The 26994-nt window shown below is 44.5% G+C and overlaps 1 protein-coding gene across 1 annotated transcript in view; it reads left to right on the top strand.

The window, feature by feature from the left end:
• RAMP3 (receptor activity modifying protein 3) overlaps positions 1-26994 on the top strand; it is a 1178278-nt gene that overhangs the window by 691968 nt on the left and 459316 nt on the right. The window contains exon 3 of the mRNA XM_086964913.1: positions 4231-4366. Within this exon, the coding sequence (XP_086821039.1) occupies positions 4231-4366 (136 nt within the window). The remainder of the gene's footprint in view (positions 1-4230; positions 4367-26994) is intronic.

Genomic DNA, 26994 nt, shown 5'->3' with positions numbered 1-26994 from the left:
TGTCACACGAATGGGCCTGGAAGTACCATGGCCCCACGATACTATACTCGCATTGTAAATACGGTCACACAACAATGTACGCGCAGAATGTGCAGAAACCTCGCGCTCATATACCCAATGCTACGTGTAAAACGATCAGTCACACAATTGTGTTTTGTGTAATTACAGCCCAATGACACTATACATCACCGATAACTACAGGAAAATGAATCATAATTGTGAATCAAAATTGTGCACCTACGGCTTATCGATCGTACTGCAGTATGAGGTACCACAATAAGTATAACACAGCACGCAATAGGCGACGAGATACCAAGGCACAAAGAGTATATACTCCCTTTGCAACTATGGGCGCCATCACAACCATTGCACACGGGAAATAGTCACACTCCTCCCAATACATGTAGGAGGAAGAAAGGCCTTGCCAGGTAGGTCCGCCCCTCTCCCTGCTATGGTTGTGCGCTGCGGGCGAGCCACCACGACAAAACCCTGACAAGGCAAGAGTAAGCAAACGAAGCAATCGGATCGGATCTGAGCACAATTGCCGCCGGCCGCGTGGAGCTATCTACACGACATTGCATCCCCAAAGCGAGACAGGACCAGGACAACAGGCCACAATGACATGCGGGCCCCGCACACTAAGACTGCCCAGCCGACATGGAGCGCTTCGCACAGCCGTGTGTATTATGCAAATAAATCGTGCCCTGAACCTCTGCTGTAAGTCCTCAACGTAATGCCACATAAGAGACATGTCCGCCCCGTGAACGACTTAAACAATTCAATTCAGCGGTGGCAAAACTAATGCACGCTCCGCACTGAGCATGTCCGCCCCGTAGACTACTACAAACAATATATTCAGCGATAGCAAAACTGATCCACGTTCCGCACTGAGCATAGGATAGCATTTCTTTTTGTAGAAGCAAAATACACAGTACGTGCTTATTGACGGTACGAGCTAAAAATAGTCTGAGTATTCGCCTGAAAGACCGCGCACCAAAGCATGCACTAACCCTTTGCCATATTCCTCGCGAAAACAATCTCAGCAGCACGAGGATCCGAACCTCCGACTCCGAAGAGACTAGTGCCTAGAAACAGTGCCTCTGACCGCTCGGCCACGCGCCCACCTGTAGAGAATTTACACGTTGGGATACCACACACCGCGTAGTACCTGAAGGCACAGCGCACCAGTACGCGCGAGGTCACGGAATCAACATCCAGCTCCGGCCCCGGGTAGAAGCAATCAGAAGCGCTAGATGCACAATAGCATAACTAAGCGTGCCCAAGGGAAACCCGCTAACCCTACCCTTCGGCCACAGCCGAGAAAACCGGGGAGGATCGGCATCAGGCTGCCGGACAACCATTACCCCACCGACAGTCCCACCACGTGGGGCTCCCCGGACCTGTCCGCACCCCGGGAGACTGCGTGAAAATAAGCCGACGAGGATGGGGGACAGACGAGGCGATAAGGTGGGGGGGGTGGGGAAGAGGAAGCTGGGTGCCGGGAGGCAACCCGCCAAGGCCGCACTAGTGGCCCTGATGCCCCCGGACATCGGGAACGCTTACACCGCTTCCCCATGGGAACGTGACCCACCCAAATCCACCCCACTCACCGCAGGCAACGCGAGCCAAAACCTCGCAGTACATCGTCTCGACGCAAGACCGGGCCTCTGGACGCGACCAGAGGCGAGACAAAAGAGTGTCCCAACAAGGAACTACAACGTCCGGAGCGGCAAAGAGGCCTCCCCAGCGGGGCAGAGGTCAGAAATACTCTCGCCGGCTCCTCCCAGCCGCCCCGGACGTGCATCACCTACACAGTCTCCACCAACCAGGGGAGACTGCCATGGGTGAGGAACTGCTATGTCATGTGGGGGCGGGACAGCCCTCCATGACTAGGAGCCCGCCCTCCTAATGGCCACTGCGTGGCCTCGGGCAGGCGCAGGGATCGAAGGTGGAACTTGAGTGCCGTGGGCACAGCGGTGCCACCCGGAATACTACTGGATTGCTTCAGGTTCGCCCATGAAAGCTCACCGAGGGGCCTGGCGGCAGCCCGGTGCCCCAGTCATTGTGGTAAATTCCCAGAACGGGCAGCTGGTGAGATAGGGGACCACGCTGACCACAATCTCACCTCCACCCTGACAGCTCCGGATATACTGTCTCACACCTCAGCCTGTGTCCGCTATAGATTTAGGGAGGTACATGAGATGCGCCAGGCAGCGACGGCTCGTGGAGGGAGTTACGGTGGGGCAGGAGGGCAGGGAGGGGGAGGGGCAGGGCGGAGGTTGCTAAAAACCGGCATATGGATAATTGCAGGTAAGTAAACAATTTAATTAATAAAACGAATTTCGTAGTGCGCCTTGCATCGCAAAATGCAATGCAGTGCGAGCTACGAAATTCGTTTTATTAATTAAATTGTTTACTTACCTGCAATTATCCATATGCCGGTTTTTAGCAACCTCCGCCCTGCCCCTCCCCCTCCCCGCCCTCCTGCCCCACCGTAACTCCCTCCACGAGCCGTCGCTGGCACCAGGACATGGTTTGCACACCTGCACCCACGGCCATCACCAGTGATGCACATGGGATTGCATTGGCACGCGCCTGAGGCGGCACACCTGAGCCACAGGATTAAGACATGCCCGCTGGGAGTGCTATTAATATGCAAGTCTGACCCGGCAGCCATGGGTGGTGTTTATATGTAAATGGTATATGCTGTTAGTTGGTACAACTCAGCCACCGGCACCGTAGGTTTAATGTATATGAGATGCACCAGGACAGTGTCTGCACACCTGCACCGGTGGGCATCACCAGTGATGCACATGATATGTGCTCGCATAGGCACCCGCCGTTAGGCGGCACACCTGAGCCAGAGATTTCAGGAACGCTAGGTGGGCGTAGCATTAGTATGTACATCTGAACCCGGACCATCCTTGGTGTTGCACATGTTAACACATGCGCACATGCTATATACCGTTAGTTGGTACACCTCTGCCCATGGCCCCAAAAGATTTAGGGTCTAAGAGATGCGAAAGGACATTATCTGCACATCTGAATCAGCTGCCATCACCAGTAATGTGCGTGCGCATGCATGCCCACATTTTACATGTCAGTAGGGGCACACGTAAGCAAAAGGGTTAAGATCTAGGACGTGCGCGTGGTCATTAACATGCAAACCTGACCCCCGGCCATCGCCGGTGTTGCACACGTGCATGGATACGCACATGGTACAGGCCGCTAGACTGCACACTTCTGCCCCCGCCGCCATAGGGTACATGAGGTACGCAAGTGTATAATTACCTGCGCACCTGATTCTGTGCCCATCGCTGCACAAATGCAAATATAGGCATAATATATCCATTTAGGCGGCACACCCGATTTCTCGACAGTCACCGGTTTAGGTACTCCAGGGGCGCATGGCTTTAACTGCACAAAGAGCCTACAGGCGTCACAGTAGGGTGGGTGTGGCCTAAATGCCGGAGCTGACGACTTTGGAGCTGCATTTGATTCTCCATGTCGGCCCAACATCCTGTGACTCTGGGCAAATCAGTTTATCTCCCTGTGCTTTCAATAACTAATGTAAGTAACTGGTGCTATGTAAAGCTCTCCAGGTCGAGTTCCGCTACATAAACAAAAAAAACAAGCATTGGCCGCGCGGCAGTAAAGCCGCGTGGCCTAAAAAGCGATCATCTGAGCATGCGCCTCACGCGGCAGCAGGGGGAGGGGCCTGTGTGATTCCCTTGCAGGAGCGTGCAACCATTTGGTGCTGCGCGCACCCGCAAGGAACTCACCAAGATGTGCACGCATTGCATTGCAAGCAATGCAACGTGTGAACGTCTTTGCAGGGAAAGCTGTGCCGATGGCTACAGGTCTCTCTCCTACGCAACGCATGCGCGCTGCGTATGAGACGAGACCTAAAAAGCAAAGCTTTTCCTATAGTACCAGCCAGACACCAAAAGATAAAACCAAAGCCTTTCCCAGGAAGTAAGTCTGCTTCCGCCACTAACATAAGAACCAGGGTAAATGTTAATAAACAAGAATACCGAAGGTGGGAGCTGTCCTATAACAGGGCTTAAAAAATGTGCATTATCAAAGTCAACCACATTTTGTGCTTACCTCTTCGGAAACCATTTGCAGGCAGAGAAGTATCTGTATAGTTTTGAATTCAAGCTGGCTCTCAATTTGTCGTAATCTTTTCTGTCTTTAATTCTTTAAAATGTGCTGTTTATTTCCTTCTAGGCTTTGGACAGCCTGGGAAGCGTAATTGCAACGAAACCCTCATGTTGGAAAGGCTGCCCATTTGTGGGAAGAAATTTGAAGACATGATGAAGAAACTGGATTCAACCAAGTGGTGCAACCTGACAGAGTTTATCATGTGAGCATAATTCTTTTAGCATTCACCAGCACTGTTCCTGTACTATGTACGGTCGCTTGCCTTCTCGCCGAAAACACGAATTTCTAGATTCTCGTGTCCAAAGAAGGATTGGCCGAGCGAGGTTGAGGGAAATGTTTGTGTGAAAATAAATGTGAGCCGAGGAAACATATGTATGGACTATGAAATGCACAATAGCACATTACTGGAGTGCAAAAGTCATGTTCAAGCTTAATTTATGTTATTTAAGTTTTTTGTCAGGCCTCTTCAGAGTGCTATGTGATGCCATGCTGTAGGAATGATTAGCCTAGTTCAGCGCAAGAGTTCCAGGTAGACAGGCGACTTCATACCCATCTTGCCAGCTCTGTCTGATGGCGGCTCTTGGAGGGGTCTTGGAGGGGGTACTTGAGCAGGATAAGTAAAGGCATGGTTAAGAGGTAGGTTTTCACGTTTTATTTTAGAATTTAAGATAGTTATGCTTATGCGCATTTTGCAGAGTAAAGACAATCTCATTCCAAGGGCGTCGCTCATTGAATGACCTTGACAATTTCCTCCATGTTTCAGGTATTGCTTTGTTAAGACAGATACGGCCATGAGTTTTTGATCATAACCCTCTCGTGGACTGGTAGTGTCACATTAGCTTTTCCAGGCAAGGATGGTCTTTGCTGTGAGAGGCTTTATACATAATGCATAGCAAGTACTTGCAGAGAGCCACTAGAGTGACAAGATCCTGCTTTTCGTATACGGGAATAGCCTGGCAGCCTGTGTCTGGATCCTTTGTAGTCTACGAGTTGGTGATTTTTGTAAACCTATATTGACAGATGTGAAGCAATCCAGATTGATAGTACTGATGCCAGTGGTGTAAGGAAACTTGAGCCCTCTCCCCCCCCCTATAAAGTACATGGAGGTGCCCCCTTCAGGACTTATTCAGGAGCTCTCAATTGGGGGTACTCCGCTGACGGGGCAGACTGGAGCTGGGATGCACTGGGTGGGTCTTTGTTATTCCACTGACTGATGCTCTCGTGAGTTCCATGAAATGATTGGACTACAGCAGTGCGTGCACCATGTTTACCATGGCTACTTGGAACTCGGTGCTTTTGACTGTTGTTAATTTGATGGACAAATAACATTTCCCTTCGAAAATGAAACCTACGTTTTTTACCTTAATGGATGCAATTGGTGGCTAGCAAAGTGAAATGGGCAATTATGTGAGAAGTTCAGGGGTTGTGTTCAGCTCATTTGTCCCCGACAGCTAGAAACTAATGTAGTCCCCATTCAAAAGGAGGCAGCTCTCACTCTTCAATGATACAATGTGTTCCATTCATGTGAAGTTGCTGTTGGCATCCGTTTTCTCTTCTAATCAGAGGTGGGTTAAATACAGGTTAATTTTTAAAGTGAGTAAAGATTGAAAACATTGAGAAATACCTGCTTTATGTCTCACAGATTGCATGCAAGGCCTATAGAATGAGATTTGTACTTATTTTAACCCTCCTCTTGTTCTGTATCAATCAATGTATTTATAAGTTCTCCAAATGGAAAATTAGCAAGGCATAAACGATACAAGTAGAACCACTGAAGTGAAATGCTATTTATTACAATTGTTGATGGAGGGCAGAGGTATCATAACACACTTAAATATCTACTTCTCTTCAGTAATGGACTTTACCACACTTGGCAATGTTGTAAACCTTATATTGCACACGGAATCTACATGGGTACTATGTATGCAGCTGACAAAGTATGTATTCTACGAAGATACCGAGGAATCACAATGGAGCAGTCGGGATCCACTGTGTGAATGAGTTCTGTAGAAGTAAGCAGTGACTTTGCTGCACTATTGAATTAACAGGTTTACTTTGTACTATTTTTAATGTGTTTTTAATGTTAATCAAACACAGAGATATGCTTATTCACTGTTAGAGGATAGTCTGCCAGGGAAAGACCTTGTCGTGCCGCAGCCTAGTATGCTGCTTTGACACCATCCTTTATTTACAGGTGAATGGAGGTAATACCTTCAGGGTCTTGCCCAGTGCAGGGCACTTTCTCCTTGAATGCAGCCCTTTCCCCCCATCATTGCTCTCTGCTTTCTTTTCTCTTTATCAGGGGCACCTTTTTCAAGTCCTCATCTTTTTGAGTCATTATACTGTATTTTGTACGTGTGATTATAATGGGATGGTGATCAAATGGACTAAATGAGTTTGCAATCAGTTTGCAGACTTCACTCCCTGCTTCTTGTCATTCCTGTAGGTCTTTACCTGCCTATGGCAAAAGCAAGGGGGCATATTTACCATGATATCATGCAGCACAGCGCAGCAAGTCACCTTGGGGTGCTACACTGCATGATAGGGAAAGGGCAGGAATGCGGATTAACATTGTACAGCACATTCCTTCCTTTTCCCAGTGCTGATGTACAGGGGTGGTTGCGTTGTTTGCCGGATTGTATTTTGCGCAAAATGAATCAACTGCCGTGACTAGGAAAGATATTTATAGAAGAATGATTCTAGCAAGAAGTCCTTATCTCCCTGGAATTTACTTTTTGGGAATAAAAATAATATATATATAATTATAGGTATGGCTAAGAAAAGCATGCAAGATACATTTATGCCATGAAATGATAGAATTTCGCACAAAGGTTTGCTCAGAGAGGTTTTGACGGTAGTGCCATGAAATGCATGGTCATAATCAATCAATCAATCAATCAATCAATCAATCAGAGTACTTGTAAAGCGCGCTACTTACCCGTGAGGGTCTCAAGGCGCTATGGGGAGGGGGGTGCTGCTACTGCTCGAAAAGCCAGGTCTTGAGTCTTCTGAAGGCGAGTAGGTCTTGGGTCTGCCGTATGTGGGTAGGGAGGATGTTCCAGGTCTTGGCGGCGAGGTAGGAGAAGGATCTGCCGCCGGAGGTCGTTCGTTGGATGCAGGGGACAGAGGCGAGGGCGAGGCTGGCGGAGCGGAGCTAGCGGGTGGGGGTGTAGAAGCTGAGTCTGCTGTTCAGGTAGGCTGGTCCGGCATTGTGGAATGCTTTGTGTGCGTGGGTGAGGAGCTTGAAGGTGATCCTCTTGTCAACGGAGAGCCAGTGTAGGTCTCTCTGGTGGGGGGTGATGTGGCTGCAGCGGGGGACGTTGACAATCAGTCGGGCGGAGGCGTTTTGGATGCGTTGTAGTCGTCGTAGGTGTTTGGCTGGGATTCCTGCGAGGCACTTGCTGTGCAAATGAGGGAGAGACCGGGAGCGGAGGTGCATAGTTCAATGAACCGGAATGCATAGTAGGCAAGTAGGAACAGGTACTACACCAAGAGGCCAATCCATTGAACCCCTGCCCCCCCATAAAATGAGCTGGTAGAAATTGCTCACCCTATGCAGTTTGGCTCTCCGCCTAAGACAGAAGAGGTTTGTAAGATATGAAGCAACACAGGAAAGGGCACCTTATCTGAAACCAGTAGGAACACATTTAAACTGGTTTATTAAGAGGCCTTGTTTGTGGTCTGGGGGAACAGTTTCGGAATACACAACTGCCGCAAGGGAGGGGTTTCATGACTTCCCCTGCAAAGACGGGGAAGGGGACATCTAGGATTTTGTATCTGACGAGATCACCTCTCAAATTGTAGCAATCACTAGGGACCACAATTAAATAATATATTGACCAGAGAACATATTTTACAATGTAGCACGCAGCAGAAGTCTATGCTTGGTGCAAAGGACACCCCGCACTGGTCACAACTCTTGCCAGATGCTCTTTCTGGAATATGCCTCCGTGACAGCAAACTATTATTCCGTCCGGATAAGATTTGCGCAGCATTAAAAAAATAAGGTTAGCCGTGGAGTGGTATGATCATGAAACTGGATCTCCACAATTAAGGAAGCCATTTATTAGAGCTAGGTCAATTGTATTTCTACTTGGCTTTTCTTTATGAAATTAGAACTATGATGCAAGGACAAATTGGTTTTGGAGCTGTGGTATTAAATTATCAGACTATTCGAGGCATATGTTTATCGATGATAAATCAAGTGAATTGAGCAGAAAATAGTTATTGGTCTTCTAAAATCAACAAAAGAATATACAATTCAAACTTGATGTAGTTTTTGTTGTTTGAAGACAAAAGCTCCAGGAAACCCAGTGAACACCAATTATATGTATATGTTGCTTCTAAGTAAGCAATCACAAGCGCAGATACCTTTCAAGCACTAGGGACCCGATTTAGATGGCGCATGAGGTGCAGTGGCACAGGGGCCAAAAGCTCCTGGAAACCATGAACACCGATTATTACTATTTTTTACCACTAAACAAGCAGCCTAAAGCGCAGTTACCTTGCAGGCACCAGGGCCATGAGCTCAATGGTGCAGCAGGTGCAGTGGCACAGTGGCACACTGGCAAAATGCTGTAGGAAACCCACTGAGCAGCCATTGTAAACACTATAAAAATACTTATAAATTACCATTTGACATTCCACACCAAGTATTGGCAAAGCCAAAAGGTCTCACTTATGAGAGATCTATCGGTTTTGTCAAAGTTTTGTTAGCCATTTGATACAGTACAACTAGCTTCAGTGCAGCATAACTGACAATACAAAAAGTACTATAACACAGACAATACTAGTGTGTCAAACAGCTTTTTTTTACATTACTTTCAGCCATTTACAACATAGCTATAAACATTAGCAAAGCCAATACATTTCCCATAGGTAAGACCTATTGGCATTGGCAATGCTTTTTATGCTTTTGTTTTTAATTGCACAACTGCTCACCAAGCTACAACGTACAACACATTTTATTGTACTATCAATTACATAGGCGAAAACTATTGCGTTTACCAATGCTTGTTTTCACCTGTATTGAGGGCTGTCACAAGGGGAACGTTCCACCATTAGCCATGTTGTAGCAGGCCCCTTTCTATGCTGCTTCAAATCTATTTCTAGATTATTATTTTTTTTAAGTTTGTCTTTTTTTTAAACTAATGATGAGGCAGCTAACTCAGAAAAGACATTAGCTGTCTCTCAATGGTTTGTAAAAAAATATGCTTTGGTACTTTTCTTTCAATCTGGCACCACCTAGCTTACATAGAAGAAGCAGGGCACTCATGTGTTTCTTTTGATGCAGGCCACACACATACTTCAGACAAGCCTGCTTGTCTTCACTAAAATACCCGTTGGCTGAAAATTATTAGGTTATTCATACTAATTTTATCTTTATAAACATAAACTGAAATTTACGTGACACATGAAACTGAATTCTTTATTTTCCAGCCCAGCTTCAGTGCTAAAAAAAGCATATTGTAATAACCCATATTGGTTATCTCGATTAGGCATCTAGGAAGTTTAAGAACTTTTTTGAATAATGATATAAGGTACTGAAATTATTAGCACACTTTTGTTTTGAATATGTCTTCGAAACACCTCTGGTATTTTGCAAATCATGTAATGAGCTGATACTGTTAATTTATTGCGGATGAATCATAGAACGGCCTGAAGTTATTTAAAAATCAAATGTTTAATACACTAATTTATGAAGAGATATTTTTGCAAAGGGCTGTCTTCATTTCTAGTTGGCACAGTCTCCTGAAAATGAGTTTAATCCTGTCTCTTATAAATTTTACATTACATTTAATACACAATCCATGGGAAGTACTTTTTAAATCATGCAATAGAAGGTCTACATTTCATTGACTCCCATAGGGTCTAAGCGAGGGGCAGGGAGGAATCTCCCATAAATAATGCCCTCCTCACCTCAGAGAAAGCATTCCTCTCATCTAAGTCTCTCCACGTCTTTATGTCTGACTAGACAAATGACGGCATCCTATGGCAGCAGGGGTGTGCGCACTCGCCAGACTGTGTCATGCACACGGGAAATGCACACTGTACTGCGAGGAGCAACCAGTCTGATTTTGTGTCATTGGAAGTGTTCAATATGTCCAGTTGCCCTGGTCGTTTAGCGTGTGCTGCACTCAGAACACTGTGCAACATGTCCTCTGGTTAGCTTTTATCCCCCTCTAAAAAGCATGGATGTCCAATGTGGGAGGGCTGGTACAATGCCATATTTTTAGGAAATCCACAAAAAAGACATTTTCATACAATGAATCTAAATGGAAATAATTTGCATAATCAGTGGTTCTACTAAGAATCTGCAATGGACTTAATCCTTCTGGGGGCTGCTGAGGGCACTCATCCTTTAGTGGGATTACTGTTCCGCCTTCTTGTGATCTTTGAAATCACACCTTTGGACCACACCTGTGCTTGGACTATTGGGAGCATTTGTATTTTACCTAGTGTTCAATTGGTAATAAGTAAGACGTTTGGATCAATTTTGCGATGGTTAATTGCATTAGCTAACAGTGGCAGTTGGTGACATTTGAAAGTGGTGAGGCGTAAAGTTTGGTATGACTTTTTTGTAGTGAGAGACGTAGGCAAGCTTAATGGGAAAACGTTTGGTTCAGGTTGAATCCTCCTCCAGAAGAAAAAAAGTGGAAAAAAGATTTGCACATCTTCAACCACCTTTTTCCTCTTCCTGGAATGCTCTTCCTTGCATCTCCCTCACTACACCACGTCCAAACATACACTGCACTCACTCACTCACATTTAGGCATTTATTTTACTTTTGTTTTTGCCCTGTAAATATTTTGCCATCTGTGTACCCCTTCACACATTTTCACAAAATTGCAATAACAACTGGAACACATGACCATTGTTCTGTGTGCTCTGCAGAGAGGCCAGCCCACTGGCAGGCACTTCGCTTTGGCTTCAGCATCAGGACTCTCAATCAAAGCCCCTCATAAACACCTGCACAGCTCAAAGAGTGAAGGGAAGAAAATGCAGAAAGAAACACAACATGATTAAATAGCTAACTCTTGAGGGAGCTAAGATTAGAACTAAATCGCTGAGATGCAGTGCCTTAACATTTTTAGCGCTCATTGCTCATAAATCAATCGATGTTTTTGGCATTAATGTTGTTATGGGCATGAAGATCGGGTCAGTTTTAATGTCATACAGCAGATAACTGTCTATTGTAATCACATATCTTGTCTTTGCCCTTGACTCAAATATTTGTATCAACTTCACAAGGGAACAAGAACACTGGCCTGCTCGTCGCTCCACTTCTTACTGGGACAGGGGCGTGCATCCATGGTTTGGGGTGTCATAGTGGTGAAGGATATTATGGTGAGGGATCTTAGCACAATATGTATAACAGAAGATTAGCATTCTAACACTTGCCATTACCGAGAACAAGGCACCAGATCAGACGTGCACAGTGCTTGCACCCACTCCAAATGTGACAAATATGTAAGGGTGGGATCTATGCCTGTGAATGATAGATGACTGCTCTCACGCAGGAAGGGAGTCTCTAACGCCCTAAGCCATGATGCTGACTGCGTCACTGGTGTATAGAGAACACTGCCACAGACTACAATGGCAATTATTCAGTATAAAGGGCTTTAGAACAGTAAGCCCTGTCTTGTGCTTCATAGTTCAGAAAGTTGATTTACTGCCTGGCTTCCGTCACCTGATTCAGGGTGAGGCAGGCAGCCTGGGACAGACAGCCCAGACTTAAATACATCGATTTGTTTAGACTACCAATCATATCTCTAAATAAATCGATCTAATTATTATTTGCACTGGAATTTGAAGGAAATAATTTCAGGGGACACAGCTCCAGAGCCCTAATGGAGAATCTGCCCATGTTAAACACTGACAAAGCCAATTTGTATGTCTTAAAAAGCAAAATGTAGCCATACCTATTGACTTTGCTGGTGTTTATACAGCACAGTTAACGCACAGGACTCCCTTAAAAAAGGAGAAGTGTGAGGTGTAAAGGGCTGCTAATGCAACATGTTTGCTACTCAGTTTGGCTATAACAGCAGCAAATATTGCAGCTGCTGCTGAGTACCTCCAGACCAACTACAACTAGAAACCCCAGTGCTTAATTTGTGCCACTGCTTTCCGGTGCTTAGCACCGGCACTTATTTATCAGGGCCAGGTCTAGACCTGCGTTTGACTGCATAACGTGTGTCACATAATAAACTAATGTGCTCACATTTTCACTCTGTCTCGGAGGCTCCGTGAAGAGCTGTGCCAGTAATAAGTCCATGCCTTCAGTCAGTGTTGCCGGTAGGCAGGCCACTGATTGGGCTGGCTTTGGTCATGTGGGGCTGCGTGAGGCAGAGTGCATAGCCTTTTAAAATTGCTCGCCGCCGCCTGCCTTATTATCAAGACACAAGCATGATGCACAGACAGTTCAGCACTATCATTTGAAGCTGCGTGTCGTGCAGCAGCTTTGAACCAGTAAGTAATCAACAGTTGATTTTCTTGAGCGTGGTGGTTTGCATGAACGTTACCATTACAGGATGCGAGATTAGGACTGAGACAGTTTGTTACGTGCCAGTTAAACTCCTCTTCGCATTTAGGAAGCAGTGACCTGTTCAGAAATTCAGCCAAGTAAATGATTCAAACTGTATTGTATTGTATATGCAAAAATTTTATTTTCAATAAAATACTTTGAAATAAAAAAAAAAAAAAGAAAGAAAGGTGCTTGGAGAGCTGAAGTTTCCCACGGCAGGAAAAAACGCAGCCCAGGAAAATATGATTGTGTTCCTTTACTCTCTGAGTAACGCCTTAAGCGCTCAAGGATCACTTACTACCTTCACTCCCATCCTCAGTTTTGGCCCACCTGTGCATTGGCACTGGAGTCTAAAGTACGGCAGGCACTTGCCCCTTCAGTGAACGTAGCCAGACTGTGGAGTTCTGCAGAATTTTAACACACATTAATACGAAACAGTCCCGGTGCTATAAAAAAAAGACACAAGTTTTGTCAGAAACAATACTGCATTCGTTTTACAGATATATTAAAAATGTGAACGCATGAGCAATAATTTAACTTTTCTTTTGAAGCACAGACCTGCTGTTTTGTTAACACTGTGCTTTTGAGCAAAATGGCGGCAGGCTGAAACTCGCCCGATGCAGAAATATTTCAGGTCTCCTGGCCTCGCTCGGGGTCAATGTCAAACTGTGGTTAGTTTCAGCTATTGGCTGTTGGATAATAATGGCGGCTCGCGATGAGACCAGTGTCACGGCGCAGTGGTGGGTGTCATGCCTGGCCCGGTCCGGATGGATGTCAGTCATTGTATTGGGCACATAGAGGCTGCAGTGCAGTGACATTTCTGGCCTTGTAATTCACCTAAAATGGTGTAAGGTGGAGAGAGGAAACCGAAAGCATCCAGGTCCGCATTCCCAGGTGATAGTGTGTGCAGCCAGCTCTTAAATGCAAACTCCACAGGGAAGTCACTGTCACAGTGAGGCCACGGTTTAACTACTGGCCTGATGCAAGTAATGGGGCCCCTGTGTAGAATGTGGTGAAGGGCCCCCGAGACCCCAGTCTCTCAGTAAGATTCATAAGCTGGGTCGGATTCGAACACAATTTGGCCTGGGCACTCCCCCCAAAAATTGGCCCACATTCCCGAATCATCCGTTTCATTAATCACAGGGTGCATTTAATTTCCACTGTTGGAGAGGATAACAGCACATCTGGAATGCCATCACCATCATCGCCTGCTTTCACCTGCAAGAGAACTCTAAAGCCATCATCTAGGGAACAGGGGTGATCAAGCTGGGGGCTCCAGTTCTTGCTATATCAAATAACAATGAGAAAAAAGCTACATCTCGCATATCATCAGGGGTGAATGCAGGCAAGCATGAGGCCTCTGAAAGAGTCTATGCCATCAAGTTGTAGGAGATGGTTTGGAAGCTCTTTACACTCTCCCATCCTGTCGCAAACCTCTTGACATTAAAACAATTACAATATTCTGCAACACATGCTGGTTAGAATTTCTGGAATGAAAATAGCTCACTGGAGATTCAGCCAATATGGTAGGCAGTGTTCAAGCCTGGAGCCCATGTTGGAAATCTCGCCAAAGTTGTAGTATAGAACCTGGCTTTGCCTCGGTCCTCTGTGGGCCACATCTGTGTTGCCATTTCTATGTGAAAGTTTTTTTTATGTGGTAAAACAACCAAATTTAATAGTGTGGGAAAAGAGTGGCTTATAGACTGAATGCTGACATAGTTTTTATTCAAATCAGACCACATAAAAATGTTTTCATTAAAAGCTAATTTTTACTTATAATCAATTCTTTTAATGTACATGTGTAAAACGGTCTGAGAAGATTTAAATCATGGTAGACAGCCCACCGAGTCAATGCTTGGAGTGGGCTCACCCAAACAAGCCAATGTTTGGAGAGGGTGGGTCCTCAGCCACTTTCTGAAATGCTAGCGTGTGTTGGGCTGTCATAAGGTCCAGCCATGCACTTAAAACTGTGTGCAGCCTGACTTAAAAATGGGTCCCATACCTCAGTGACGTGGAGTAAGGTGCCTTGCTTTCAAAAGTGCAGTCTAGGGGGATTTGTGTTCGCGAAGAAGACTAATGATTTTTTTCTAAACTCTAGCATTATCTTTTTAGCATTTCTTCAAGCACAGCTATGAACACAACCCGAATACAAATAAAAGAGCTTTCCTTGAGATTAGGTTTCTTTTTATGCGTTTTGGCATTTTCTTTTGGAGTGACCATTGGATCTAATTGTGTAAGGAATGACAAGGTGAAGTAACAAGATCAGTAATTCAGACACACCCATTTTGGGCATTTGTATATGAAGTTATGCATGGCCTTCTGCTACATAAAGAACCACCACAAGTGTCCCAAATAGGTCACCAGATTGTAATAAAAGGCCTAGAAAATACAATGTTGCTAGAGGAAAGGTTGTGCCTAACTATAAAATAGCATTTTGCCAGGGGGTATCATCCGTTGAGGATTGATAAAGGTTAAAAAAGCAGCAATTAACAAGATCACAAGAAAAGGCAATCTGGATCCGAGTCATAGATTGACAGGAAGCCCAAGGATGCAAAAAACAAATGGGAGCAGTAGATGACATGGAAGCAGCTGCTGTTCACCTTTTTTTTTTAACTGGTAGGACATAATAATCCCTTGAGAATAGGGTGTGTGTGTGTAAAGCCCCATGCTGAAGTTTCATATCAATGACAAAATGAGGTGGGACCTTGTGCGAAGCAAACCATACTGGCATCCAATACAGAGAATGGGAGGAAGTCAAGAGGGTAGGGCAAAATAACCCCAGCCAAAACCTTATCAAAGAGCAGAGAAACTAGGGAAAGGAAATAATTAACTGTTCACACATAAAAAGTTTGTACGTTTTTTGTCCGGGAGTGAATGAGTCCGTCAAATATTCTTTATTCGGCCATGAGCCATAAAAGATGCTAAATACAGACATTTTAAAATTTATTTTTGCACAGTAAAAGCAACAAAAAAAACATCAGCATCTAGTACACATAGACCTCTGAAACCAGATGTTATAAAAGTTCAAATAAATTGGATCGTATTTTAAATGATTATTGACTAAATTGAATTACCGAAAAGCATTAGTGGGAAGCTGCAATAAGTTGAATTCTCATTCACAACATCGAATATTAAAAGAGCGAAATAAGGACAGTAAATCTGTTTCCTAGGCAACGAGTAAAATTGTCAACATTTAATTAAGATCATAGGGTGAAGTCAAGTTGAAATGGTGTTTAACAGATTTCTGGTGCATCAATCAAAGATACACGATGAAATAAGGATATGTTTGTCTTTTTATGCACCTCGGTCATGGATGGACATGTTTTTAGTATGCCCAATGTGGTGGTAGTTCTGATATCTATGTCCAGAACAATAGCACTCTAGTTGGCAGGGGTAGGCACCCTAGTCCAAGTAGGGATCACCGTTTCTGACAGGGTAGCCTGGCGCAGAGCAGGAAGGCTTAACTTCAGAGGCAATGTGTAAAGTATTTGTGCAACACACCAACAGTCCACAGTAAAACACGCACAAAAGAAAAAGACACTGCACCAATGAATTATAAAAATATAAATATCTTTATCTCAGTTCCAGGCAGATCATTAATCAGACAAATCCAGTTGCAAATAATGAAGGTAAAGTTATCCTTATCTGGAAATTGCGCAAGGTTCAATAATAGTACAAATTCCCCATATAGAATATCACAGGTCTCAGTCAAATGTCTGGTGATGGCTGTTACTATCTTATAGTAGGAGAACAATACGGCCAGCAAAACACTTACTCAGTCACCCGCAGTTAAATGCCAGTCTCTGATCCCTTTAAGGCACACAGTTTCCAAAGGCCATAGAGTAAACACTGTCCCCAGGAGTTATGAGCATGAGGCACTTGGTGGTCAGGGTAGAACAGCTCTCCGAGTGACGGTGATGCAGCCTTTGTAAACATGTGACCCTTTCACCCTGCTGGACAGTGCCCCAGGGGCCTCTCCGCTTCTCTCGCAGTCACTGTCCACTCCGATGATGTGCCCCAAGGGAATTATGCCCTGTAGCCTTTGTATTGCAGGAAAGTGTGGGTCACTTTGAGCAGCACGGTTGCAAAAAGAAATAGGTGCGTTTCCACAGAATAGGAAAACGGCCTTGTGCGGGCCAGCCCCTGTGATTACAACTCGGCTACTGCTCCAGGCACAACAAGCTCTGTCTGAGCAGCCACCCCCCGCACTCCGGGTGCGAATCTACGCAGTACCCGGTAGGCCAATATTCAATTAGGGCCGTCCCACTATTTCCCACACATCCTCCGGCCCGCAGTCTCTCGATTACAGCCCCCGCAGTTGGCTGGCAAGAATGCAGTGCTCCCGCGAATAGAATAAGGCAGTCCCTGGGCCAGATAGTACAGTCCGTGCAGTCCCACTTACGGTGAGTCCGTCCCCAGCCTCCCAGTTCGCACAGCCACAAGCGTTACCTTGGGAGATGATACCGGCACCAGTCCAAGGCTCTTGCTGGCGTCACCTAGTTGCGTGCGGGGCAGCCATTTCATGCTTAGAGCGTGGCCTCGCTCTGGGACGAGCCCCTCATTGCCGGGCAACGATCCCCGCTGGCACCAATCCCAGCGCGGCTCCTCTCTGACATCAGAGGAGCTGCGCACGGGATTCCTGAGGCTCCCGGGGTTGCAGGGGTGATTCCCGGGGATTTTTGGAAGCGTTTTTATTGCGCTGTCGCTTGGGGACAATCCCTCACAATGGCAGTTGCTGGTTAAGTCCAATTCTCAGTGGAGGGCAGGCACTCGCTTTCAGCACCCCGGGGGCAATTTAAATAATGCACTCAGTCTGAGCCAGCGGCGGTGACTTTGGGGGTAATTTCAGCAGCGTCTTGCCTCTGGCCAACGGTGGTGTTTTCAGGGGGCACAGCGCTTCACTTCCACAGCGCTTCACGGTGCCTCAGGGGCCCCGGGTGGCGGTGGTGATTTTCAGGATCACAGCGCTTCAGTTCCTCTCACAGTGCTATGTAGCACAGTTTGGTCCTGGGCAGCGGCGGTGACTTTGGGGGTGATAAATAAAATGATTCCCCACACCCCGGGCAATAGAGGCAGTTTTTAAAGGTCCCAGGGCCAGTGAGGCTGCACTCAGGCACAGCGTTGCAGGGGCAAGTTTCTACAATGTTGTGGTTGGAAAATACAGTCTTTCAGAGGTTGTTGAGACACTCTGGAGATGTTTCTTTAGGTCTCTCTAGCAGGACAGGATCAGCAGGCAGTAGGGCAGCTCAGCAGGTAGGGGCAGCAGTTCCTTAGAGCAGTCAGCCTCCTTCCAGATGGCAATCCTCCTTGGCGAAGCAGTCTTCACTGCAGCAGAGATTCTTCCAGGTCTGGCAGTGTAACAAAGAGGTGAGGCCAGGACCCTTTCTTATCTATCCTACAATCTAGTTGCTAGATGGTAGTAGAAGTCTCTGGAAGGGTCTGGGGCAGGGATTTCTAGAAGAGTCCAGGGAGTTCTGGGATGTTCCCTTGCTTCCCTGACCAGGCTGTCACGATGATGAAAGACAGGGACGTTAAGGCTGCAGTGGGCAGCTGGTCACAGCCCATTCGAGGGGAGAAGGTGTGAATCATCACTCCCACCTCCCAACCCAGGCAGACTGTCAGTATGCAGAGGGGGGGGGAGCCTACAGTGCCCTGGCTAAGTGTAGGCAGGAAAGGGTCCACTTTCTAAAAGTGGGATCTCTAAAGTAGTAGTGCCCAAACCCCATATATCATTGGAAAGGGTTCCCGATCCGAGTCCAACAAGACCAAACATGACAGACTTATTAGGTCCCAGTCAGAAGTTATTGCATAAAGGGGGAGTCCCCAATGTTAACCTACGGAGTGTTAGGCCTCACTGCGGTAGCTGGGGCCTGTGGCAGATAGGCCAGCATCACAATGTTTTAGGGGAGAGCACCTGCACCTCAGCATTGTTTAGCAGTGGTGAGGCGTTCAGAGTCCTAAGTCCAACAAAAAGGTACGGTGAAAATGGGAGGCAAAAGGGCAAACATTTAGGGGAAGACCACCCTAAGGCTGACAGGTACAACAAGCACATACAAAGTGCTTAACACTGCATCCCTACTCTTGCGTCTATGGCTTAGGGGCTACCAGTTTACAAGCTTGCCATCCTTATCAAGGGTGTGGTGCAACATCCCACATGATGATGAAGTTAAGAGATTAAGGGCCCGATGTAGGTAATCCCAAATTACCGATTCTTAAATACCGAATCATACCGATTCGGTATTTAAGAACAGGCAATTGGGATGTAGGTAAAAAATTACCGAATCGGTAAGTTTCGGTAATTACTGAATCGGTATTTACCGATTCGGTAATTGCAATTCATTCCTATGGGCCTGGAGGCCCATAGGAATGAATGTCAATTACCAAATCGGTAAATACCGATTTGGTAAAATTGGGAAACATTGAAGGGTGGCAGGGTGTCACTTTGACACCCTGTTGCACCCCTCAATGGTGTATGGGTGCACATGTTGCAGACATGCATGCCCTAAGGGCATGTATGCCTGCAAAATGTCACTGCTGGAAAAGCAAAAAAAAATGCTTTTTGAGAGGTTTTCATTATTTACCACCAACTTGTAGTTGGTGGTAAATAACGAATCCTAAGATGGGAAAATCACTCATATGAGTGCTCTCTACATATCAGGATTCGGTAATTTACAGAATCGGTATTTAAGAATTCAGTATTTTACCGATTCCTTAAATTACAGATTCGGTAAAATACGGAATCCGTAAAAAATGCCACCTACATCTGGAAAGCCCAATACCGGTCGGTAACGGCCGAAATTCGGTAATTTCGACCGGTATTTGGCTACCTAAATCGGGCCCAATGAGCTTAATGATTCAAGACAAGGAATGTAAGTACATAAAATAGTTACCACAATTATTTTTTTTAAGTGGAAAGCCTCATTCTGGCTGTATTCAAAAGAGTTGTACAGGTTAAGGTTACGCTACGGTGTCCTGAGAACCACAATTGTTTGTGGGATCACCTCTGGTAGATCTCATGAGCTCCTCCCCTACTCCCTAAAAGGCAACATGTGCTTAGGGGGATCAAAGAAAAACCGAAAGGTATTTCCCATTCCCTTAAATGAGTTGCACTTAGAGGAAAGAAGGGGTGTTCAGTATCGGATAAACCTGTCAGAGAATCAGTGGTTATTGAGGAATAGAGAGGGTCTTGACCTCAACTTCCAGAATCAGTACGCACATTAATATTACTATTTCATAATTATTATATATTATTGGGTGCAAACCCTCTGCATATTATATGAGTATGAATTATCATCATAACCATGACCACCTCAGAGATAACAAATAATATTAGTGTGAATAAAATATATCATACAATCATGCCTCATTACACAACCCTAAACAATCTGACAAAAATTCCATATTTGCCACGGTGTCATATATTCAATACTATTCAATACTATTCTAGTTGTTTCTGAGTCATGTAATACCCCATCGTACCTGTACTCTAGAGTACTTGAGCAAATGCCCCATCAGCCAGAGTGTCTTGCAGCCATGAATTTCTCTCTCTACCACTCTCGAATTAAGGGCACTTTGTACCTTTGCCTCCTTGCTTTTTACTCGCTCAGGACAAACGTGTGCAACCACAAAAACAAAAGGGGAGTGAAGAGGTAGTGTCCAAAAGGAGCAGTGGAGGTGGATACGTCCTCCTCTTGAATTGTTTCAAAAACATAAAGTTCCATCTTTTGATAGATTTCAGAATAATGTACTCACATGTCACATGTGTTTCCTACAGTGGTTGGAAGCACACATGTAAATACCCCTCACACACCAAAAGGGCCCTTGGTGTCATGCTTCATCATGGGGGTCTTCCCACCCTGCTGCGGGACTGTAGGAAACACAAGTGACCTGTGCGTACATTATTCTGAAATCTATCTAAGGGTGGATTTTTATGTTTTTGAAACAAACGTGTGCAACACCAAGCTGACAACCATGCTTTCAGTTAAGCATCTTGGATAGTACAGGAATATTTCATGTTGCACCCCGGTAGCTCAGAAGCTGAAGCACAGGGTCAGTCCAATAACTTTATTTGGTCTTAAAATAAGATCTTAAAAGTACAATACATCCACCAGTGGTATCTCACAAATATCATGGCATTCAATCATATTTTACAAAACGCATCAGTTCAAAGTTTACATAATAAGAATTATACTCAGACACGGGGTAATTTTGTAGACAAGATTTATCCCCTTGAAATACACACCTAGTACTCAGCTAGATGGGACATTTTCCTTTAGCTAAAGCAGTGCAGCACAAAAGATGAGGCAATTTTGCACACAACAGTTTCGATCAGCTTGCATGAAAGTAAAGCAAGACAACTATCATGTAGTTCAAGGCCTACATTATAGGCTGGTGCAGGCATAAACAGTGAACACACTTGATACAACATTCCATGCATAAATATAGGTCACGGTCGCACACATTAAAGCCTGTCATGCATATTACCATTGTCAGTGATGCAGAACAGTGGGAAAAGGTAAATTCCGAGAAGATCCTAATTTAGAGTTTGGGTGGTGGCTTTTCCTCTGGCTCCATATTCAGAATTCTCCACCAAGGTGTGAGATGCTTCTTAACTAAAATCGGTGTATCCACAGTGGCCGGACACACTGTGGTGAAGAAATGTCACAAACTTCGCAGATGGAATTTTGGACCTCTGGCAATGTGGCACAAAGTGGGTATACATTGTTGGGCCCATAGATCAATGTTTCAGCTGGAGACTGATTACACCAGGCCTTCACCAAGGTCTATGACTAAAGACTCAAGTGCTCACTTAAGTCCACAAATGTTGTTAACTCTTATTAGTGCTTCCTGTGCTAATTCTAATTCTATTGTGGCTTCCTGTGGTTGGTTGACACTTTACTGCTCCTTGTAATAAATTTGTGGATGAAGGGTCGTGACAGTGCAGCGCAATAGTGTGGCCTATATTCCAGTAGCTCAAATAATGTTGGAGGTGGCATAGTCTTGCTTTGTGCAGATTCGATTTATTTTACGAGACCTCAAAGGAGCTTTCACTGCAAGTGGTTAATTGCTCTCTATCGACTCATCAAAATACTGAGTAGCTGAAGTGACATGTAAGTTTTTCGGTATCCTTTTGTAAAAACATCCGTTATTCACACTTGCCCATCTTTAACTTGACACATCCTTGCTGAGCACAGCTTCAATTATTGCTCAATTTGAGTGGAATTATCTCTACTACTCACTGTGACACATCTTTGATCTTTAGACTATGCTATCATTTAATTTCCTTTTATTGCTATTCCTACTGCACTTTGGACATCTTAGGCACTTTACCATGTGTCACTATTACATAATTCAGTGGTATTTAATGCATTAAGAGGTGCCCTGCCAATATGGTACCCATTCTGTGCTGCTGTGGAAAGTGTTTAATGGTGTGGGGCTAAATAGATATCTCAGATAATAGTTAGGGGGAATCATAATGCTGAGGATAAAAGAGACGTGCGATTGAGCAAAAACATCTGTCAGTGCTGCTCTGCTGATACCAAGGTGAACGGTAGAAAAAGAAGAGGGATAAGGCTGGCAAAGGTAGCAAGGAACAGCTATTTAGCTAATACAACAGTTCTGTGTTTTCCTGTACCTTGATATTGAAACCACAAATGTTAAACTAATAAATAGTTCTTCACTTTACACATTTTGAAAACCACCTATGTTAATTTATTTCATTTTAGTGTAGTATCTTGGATGCTGTCATTGGACATTTGAAAAACAGACTGAAACACTGACAATATAACAGGTATTTCTGTCTGCAATCTCAGGTCTCTTTTAGGAATTAAGCAATTTTCAGTGGTCAACATACAAAATGTAGATCTGCAACAATTGTATTTTCATTAATCATTGCTGTGCCTTCGGGCTCCTCCTGAAGGATCTTTGGACAAAATATTGAGAATAGAATATTGTGTAGACAAAACATAGGCTCCACAATATGTAGAACCAAAATATTGTGATGGTAAGTTCCAATATATAAGTAAAGTTTTATGATACTTACTATACTTAATTACACATATATGGATCTTGACTGAAAAAACGAAGGTAAAGGGACGTTATAGTTAGGCTCAGATTTCACTTGAGAATAGTAAATATATACTTACCTATTTGCACTTAACTTCTTGATATTGTGGTCCTTGATATTTTGGACATATTATTTTGTCTACTCAATGTTTTTGAAATCGATATTCTATAGTGAATCCTTATGAAGGGTAGATAAGGCACAAACCCCACCAAGGAATAAAACATAATGCACTGCCCTCAAAGTGCAGACAAGAACAGAGTAGATAGCGATTAAAACCTCTGAAATTACCTGAGCTTCAGGAAACTCCCCCACCAAGAGGTGCTATTGGTAAAAAAAACTAAAAACTTTTGAGGTACGTGTCATCTAAAAAAATAGGACGAATTTTTATACATGTGTATAACAGTTGTAGAATTCTGATGAGGTGCACTTACACATATGTCATGATGTACTTGCATCACAGAACTAACCCATTTACAGTTTTGCACTACATACAAATCAGATCTTACAATAAGACTTCAAAGAAGGGATTGCAAAAGCAAAGAGGTGCAATCCTATGCCGATGGCTACACATTTTTTGCTACAGCAAGAAAGGCATGTAGCAGGGGCGGCTCTAGGCTCATGGCAGCCCTGGGCAGGGAGCGTAGGTAGGGGGCTCCGGAAGAGGGGGGTCAGGGTGTTTGGAAGTGGAACAGAGCCGGAGGCCGCCAAATCCCTGCCAGGGGCCCCCACGCAAATATGTATCCATCCTCAGAGGTTTATTATATTAAGGATATATATTGGCGTGGCTGCCCCTGGGGTTTGGAGGCCCTGTGCAGGTGCACAACTTTCACATGCCTAAGGCGGCCCCTGCATGTAGTGTCCCTGAGGCATGCCATTGAAAAGAAAGCATATTGGCTTTGTCTTGCTTCTCTTGAGAGAATTAAATTCCATTCTTGGATGAAATGAATGAATGAATTGAGGGACTTATAAAGCATAATGTTCTCCAAAAGGCATCATGGCACTAAGAGAGCAAAGGGCTTAATAAAAAGATCTGTTTCACCTACCACCTCTTCTCCTAATATCCTAATAAGGTGCTTTTCTAAAAGGTTGATCATTAGCAATTCTTTTTTTTAAAGGACCTTCAGGAAGATGTGGGTTTTCTGTTTTTGTTTTCTTCATCTCACAACTCTTTTAAAACTTTTTAGGTGCAGTTTGCTTAATAGTCTTACTCTAGGCTTTGCTTTTCATTGTAACGATTTTGTGCCCCTTGTCTTTCTGTCTGCATAGCTTCTTATTTCTTTTTAGGCAATCCTTAGTTGAGATTGCTAAATTAGTTTTTGCTGCCCGAATTGCATATCTACCTATAGGGTTCTTGGATTACCCCACCAAATCTTGTTATAAAGTATGCTATTGATGATGTCAGCAGCATTGCCATCTTTTTGCTATTCCTTGGGGGATGACCAGGCACTTACTATTCACTTTGTTGGCTTCCAGATGGCTTTCTCCACTTGCTTATATGGTTGCCCGCTTGTACTGGAAAAATCACTCTGCCCTCTCGACATTCATTGCTTCCTCTCCTATTCCAACACAAGAGGTCTGCTCCCTGAACTTCAGGCCTTGTGATGCTTTAGTTGTGAAATGCACAGTGCTGAAACTGAAAATGAGGCCCTGGAAAGAGACCTGGCATACTTCTTCCTAGTCCCCGTGCAACACATTTGTAACTCTAGGCCAGCCACGGAGCATCTCCACCTCCTTTTCCTTGATTGTGTGATGCAATAATCTCAGGAGAAATGTGTCCTCTCAAGATATTCTCTAAAAGTAAGTCATTAAAGCTTACTCTCAATGCGCCTTCTCGTATAAGGAAGCCAGGGAGCGCAGTGTCCCAACAGACCACTCCCCTGTCGCCATTTTCCTTTTTTTTGTCTCTGGTATTGCATACTCACCTTCTAGGAAAACAGTACCTTGTGCCCGTGGAAGCAGTGAAGTGCTTTTTTAGTTAGTAATGAATAATGAAGAGTTTATTAAAGGAGCTCCTGGAAACATAGCAAATCCAAGAAGATCAGGAATAGACAAATGCCTAAATCTTTGACCAAAAAGCTCTCTACATTCGATTATTCTGCTTATATGTTGCCTCTGTATTGGAAGTTGTTGCTGCTCTCCCGCAGACACTGTTCCAGCACTGCTTAGCCATCGCTTTTTGTTTTCATAATGGAATGTCTCTTGCAAATTTTAGAATTATTTCCCCTATATCAGGTACTCCATCTCTCCTTTTCCACTTAATTCTCATCAAGCACATGCAAGAGAAACATCTCTCAGTTGAGCATAAAAGAAGTCCGGCTTCCAATGGGCATACCATTCCACAAACAATTGGAAAGTGTGTGGTCTCCCATATAAAGGAGTCACATGAAAAAGAGGTCATGTACAGTAATAGGGAGTCAGAAAATGTGGACCACCCCAGGAAAGGAGGTAATACCTGAATAGAAAGGCCAAAAAAGAATAGTCTCTATTCACCAGAGTTCCTATGAAGGGCCGAAGAAGTTGTCATGAAGGAGAGACAAAGGAAACCAAGAAGTTGTCATGAAGGAGAGACAAAGAAAATGGCAGAGGTTACCCAGAGGCCACCTGACTACCTGTTCAAGGTACTTGGACCCAGACCCTGGGAAGAACTGGACAGATGATCTGCTATGACCTTATGGCCGCATCATGGCCTCAGAAAAATATTCTTCAATTAGTTGAATCTGATGACAGCCACCACTGATAGTTCAATTCAGAGTTCTGCCCACCTATCTCAAAATGTTTGAAAAAACCCCTCTCAATTTCAATGTCCAACTTGTAGACACTCCTCTCTTAGCATCAAGAAATACAATTATTTTTGAGTACTAAGCAGAAGTTGGGAAAGGTGGTAAAGGCCCTGGGTGACAGATCACTTTAGAAGCCAGTATTCACCTACACTCCACCCCAACATATGATGTCCTGACTACTCCTTTCAGGCAGATACAGTGTCCTTCTAGAGACAGGCAAACATGTACATTCTCTACCAAAGATCCTACAACACAAGTATACTGACTATGCTTGAAAGTTGACTGAGATGGTCTATGATTTCATTACCAGTGTGGGGAGACACATAAGAGCCTAACATAAGCATGCGTACACCTCGCTTCTACCATAGACACACCCATTCATCACTCACTCACTTTTCCAACAGACTGCCCCTTACTTACCACTTTCAATGTGGATGTCCAATCAATGCTGCTTTCTCACACGTCCTTACTGGCTGTTCTACCCCAGCCCAACCAACCTTGTCATTGTGTGCCCACTGGTTCTGTGCCCGCGTGGCTGATTCACACCTAAGGGCGGATTTGTTCTGTATGTGTTGGCTCTCAGGATCCACATGTGCATGGTGAAAGAACATGTTCGTGCACTAAACTTCCACCCCCATGCCCTATCACCCAGGGCCGTAAATGGCACACAAATGCAGTAATTTCCACTTACAGTTATGAGTTATGCGCAGGATATGAATATGTAATGCACTGCTTGTGCATTTCTCAAATGTTGGACTAAAGAGGCTGCAATGCAGACAGGAGACATGTGCACAAGGCAATCTGTGAATACGTATTCCATACATACATTGCATTTTTTCCAATCTGTGCCACTATAGATTGTTAAATAGAAAAGGTTTTGTAAACAGAGCCATCATTTTGCAGTTAGCTTTCACGATTTTGCTGTTACCTTATTCCCTTAGATCCTGAACTACCTTCTTTCCAGTGGCATAATGCAAAATGATGGCCCCCCTGCAGAATGTGATAAGTCTCCCATATTTCACAGATATTAATTGGCCTTGATATTAACTGGCCTTGGGCTCAGTCAGAGCCCCTTGAAGGGCCGGGAGCTCCGTGGAGTGTAGCCCCTGCTTCTTTTCGCTTCTTTTCTAGTCTCCAGTAAAGAGATATAATTCCTTGCCTCACAGCGATCTTAAGGGTAAATGTTGCATAGCTCTTTTGCATTACTCAGCAATGCGTGGGCGCTGCAGCCTCGGGATAAAAACAGTTAAAGCAGTATATTGCAAAGTAAACTCATTTTCAAATGTGCACGTGTGTCTCTAATCTTGTTACAGCTTTTATCAGTGTTCGTGATTGAAAAATGTATTTTTAGCCTATATTCCCATGACACATCTGGCACGTTTAATATTTCACCACAGTGCATAGAACACGTACCGTTTAGTAACATTCACCAGTCACATTGCATCCTGAAAGGTATTGGT

Source organism: Lissotriton vulgaris, chromosome 4_1 (genome assembly GCF_964263255.1).
Source record: "Lissotriton vulgaris chromosome 4_1, aLisVul1.2, whole genome shotgun sequence".
Classification (NCBI taxonomy): domain Eukaryota; kingdom Metazoa; phylum Chordata; class Amphibia; order Caudata; family Salamandridae; genus Lissotriton; species Lissotriton vulgaris.
Note: the sequence above shows the minus strand (reverse complement) of the source record. Positions and strands in the feature narration are given on the sequence as shown.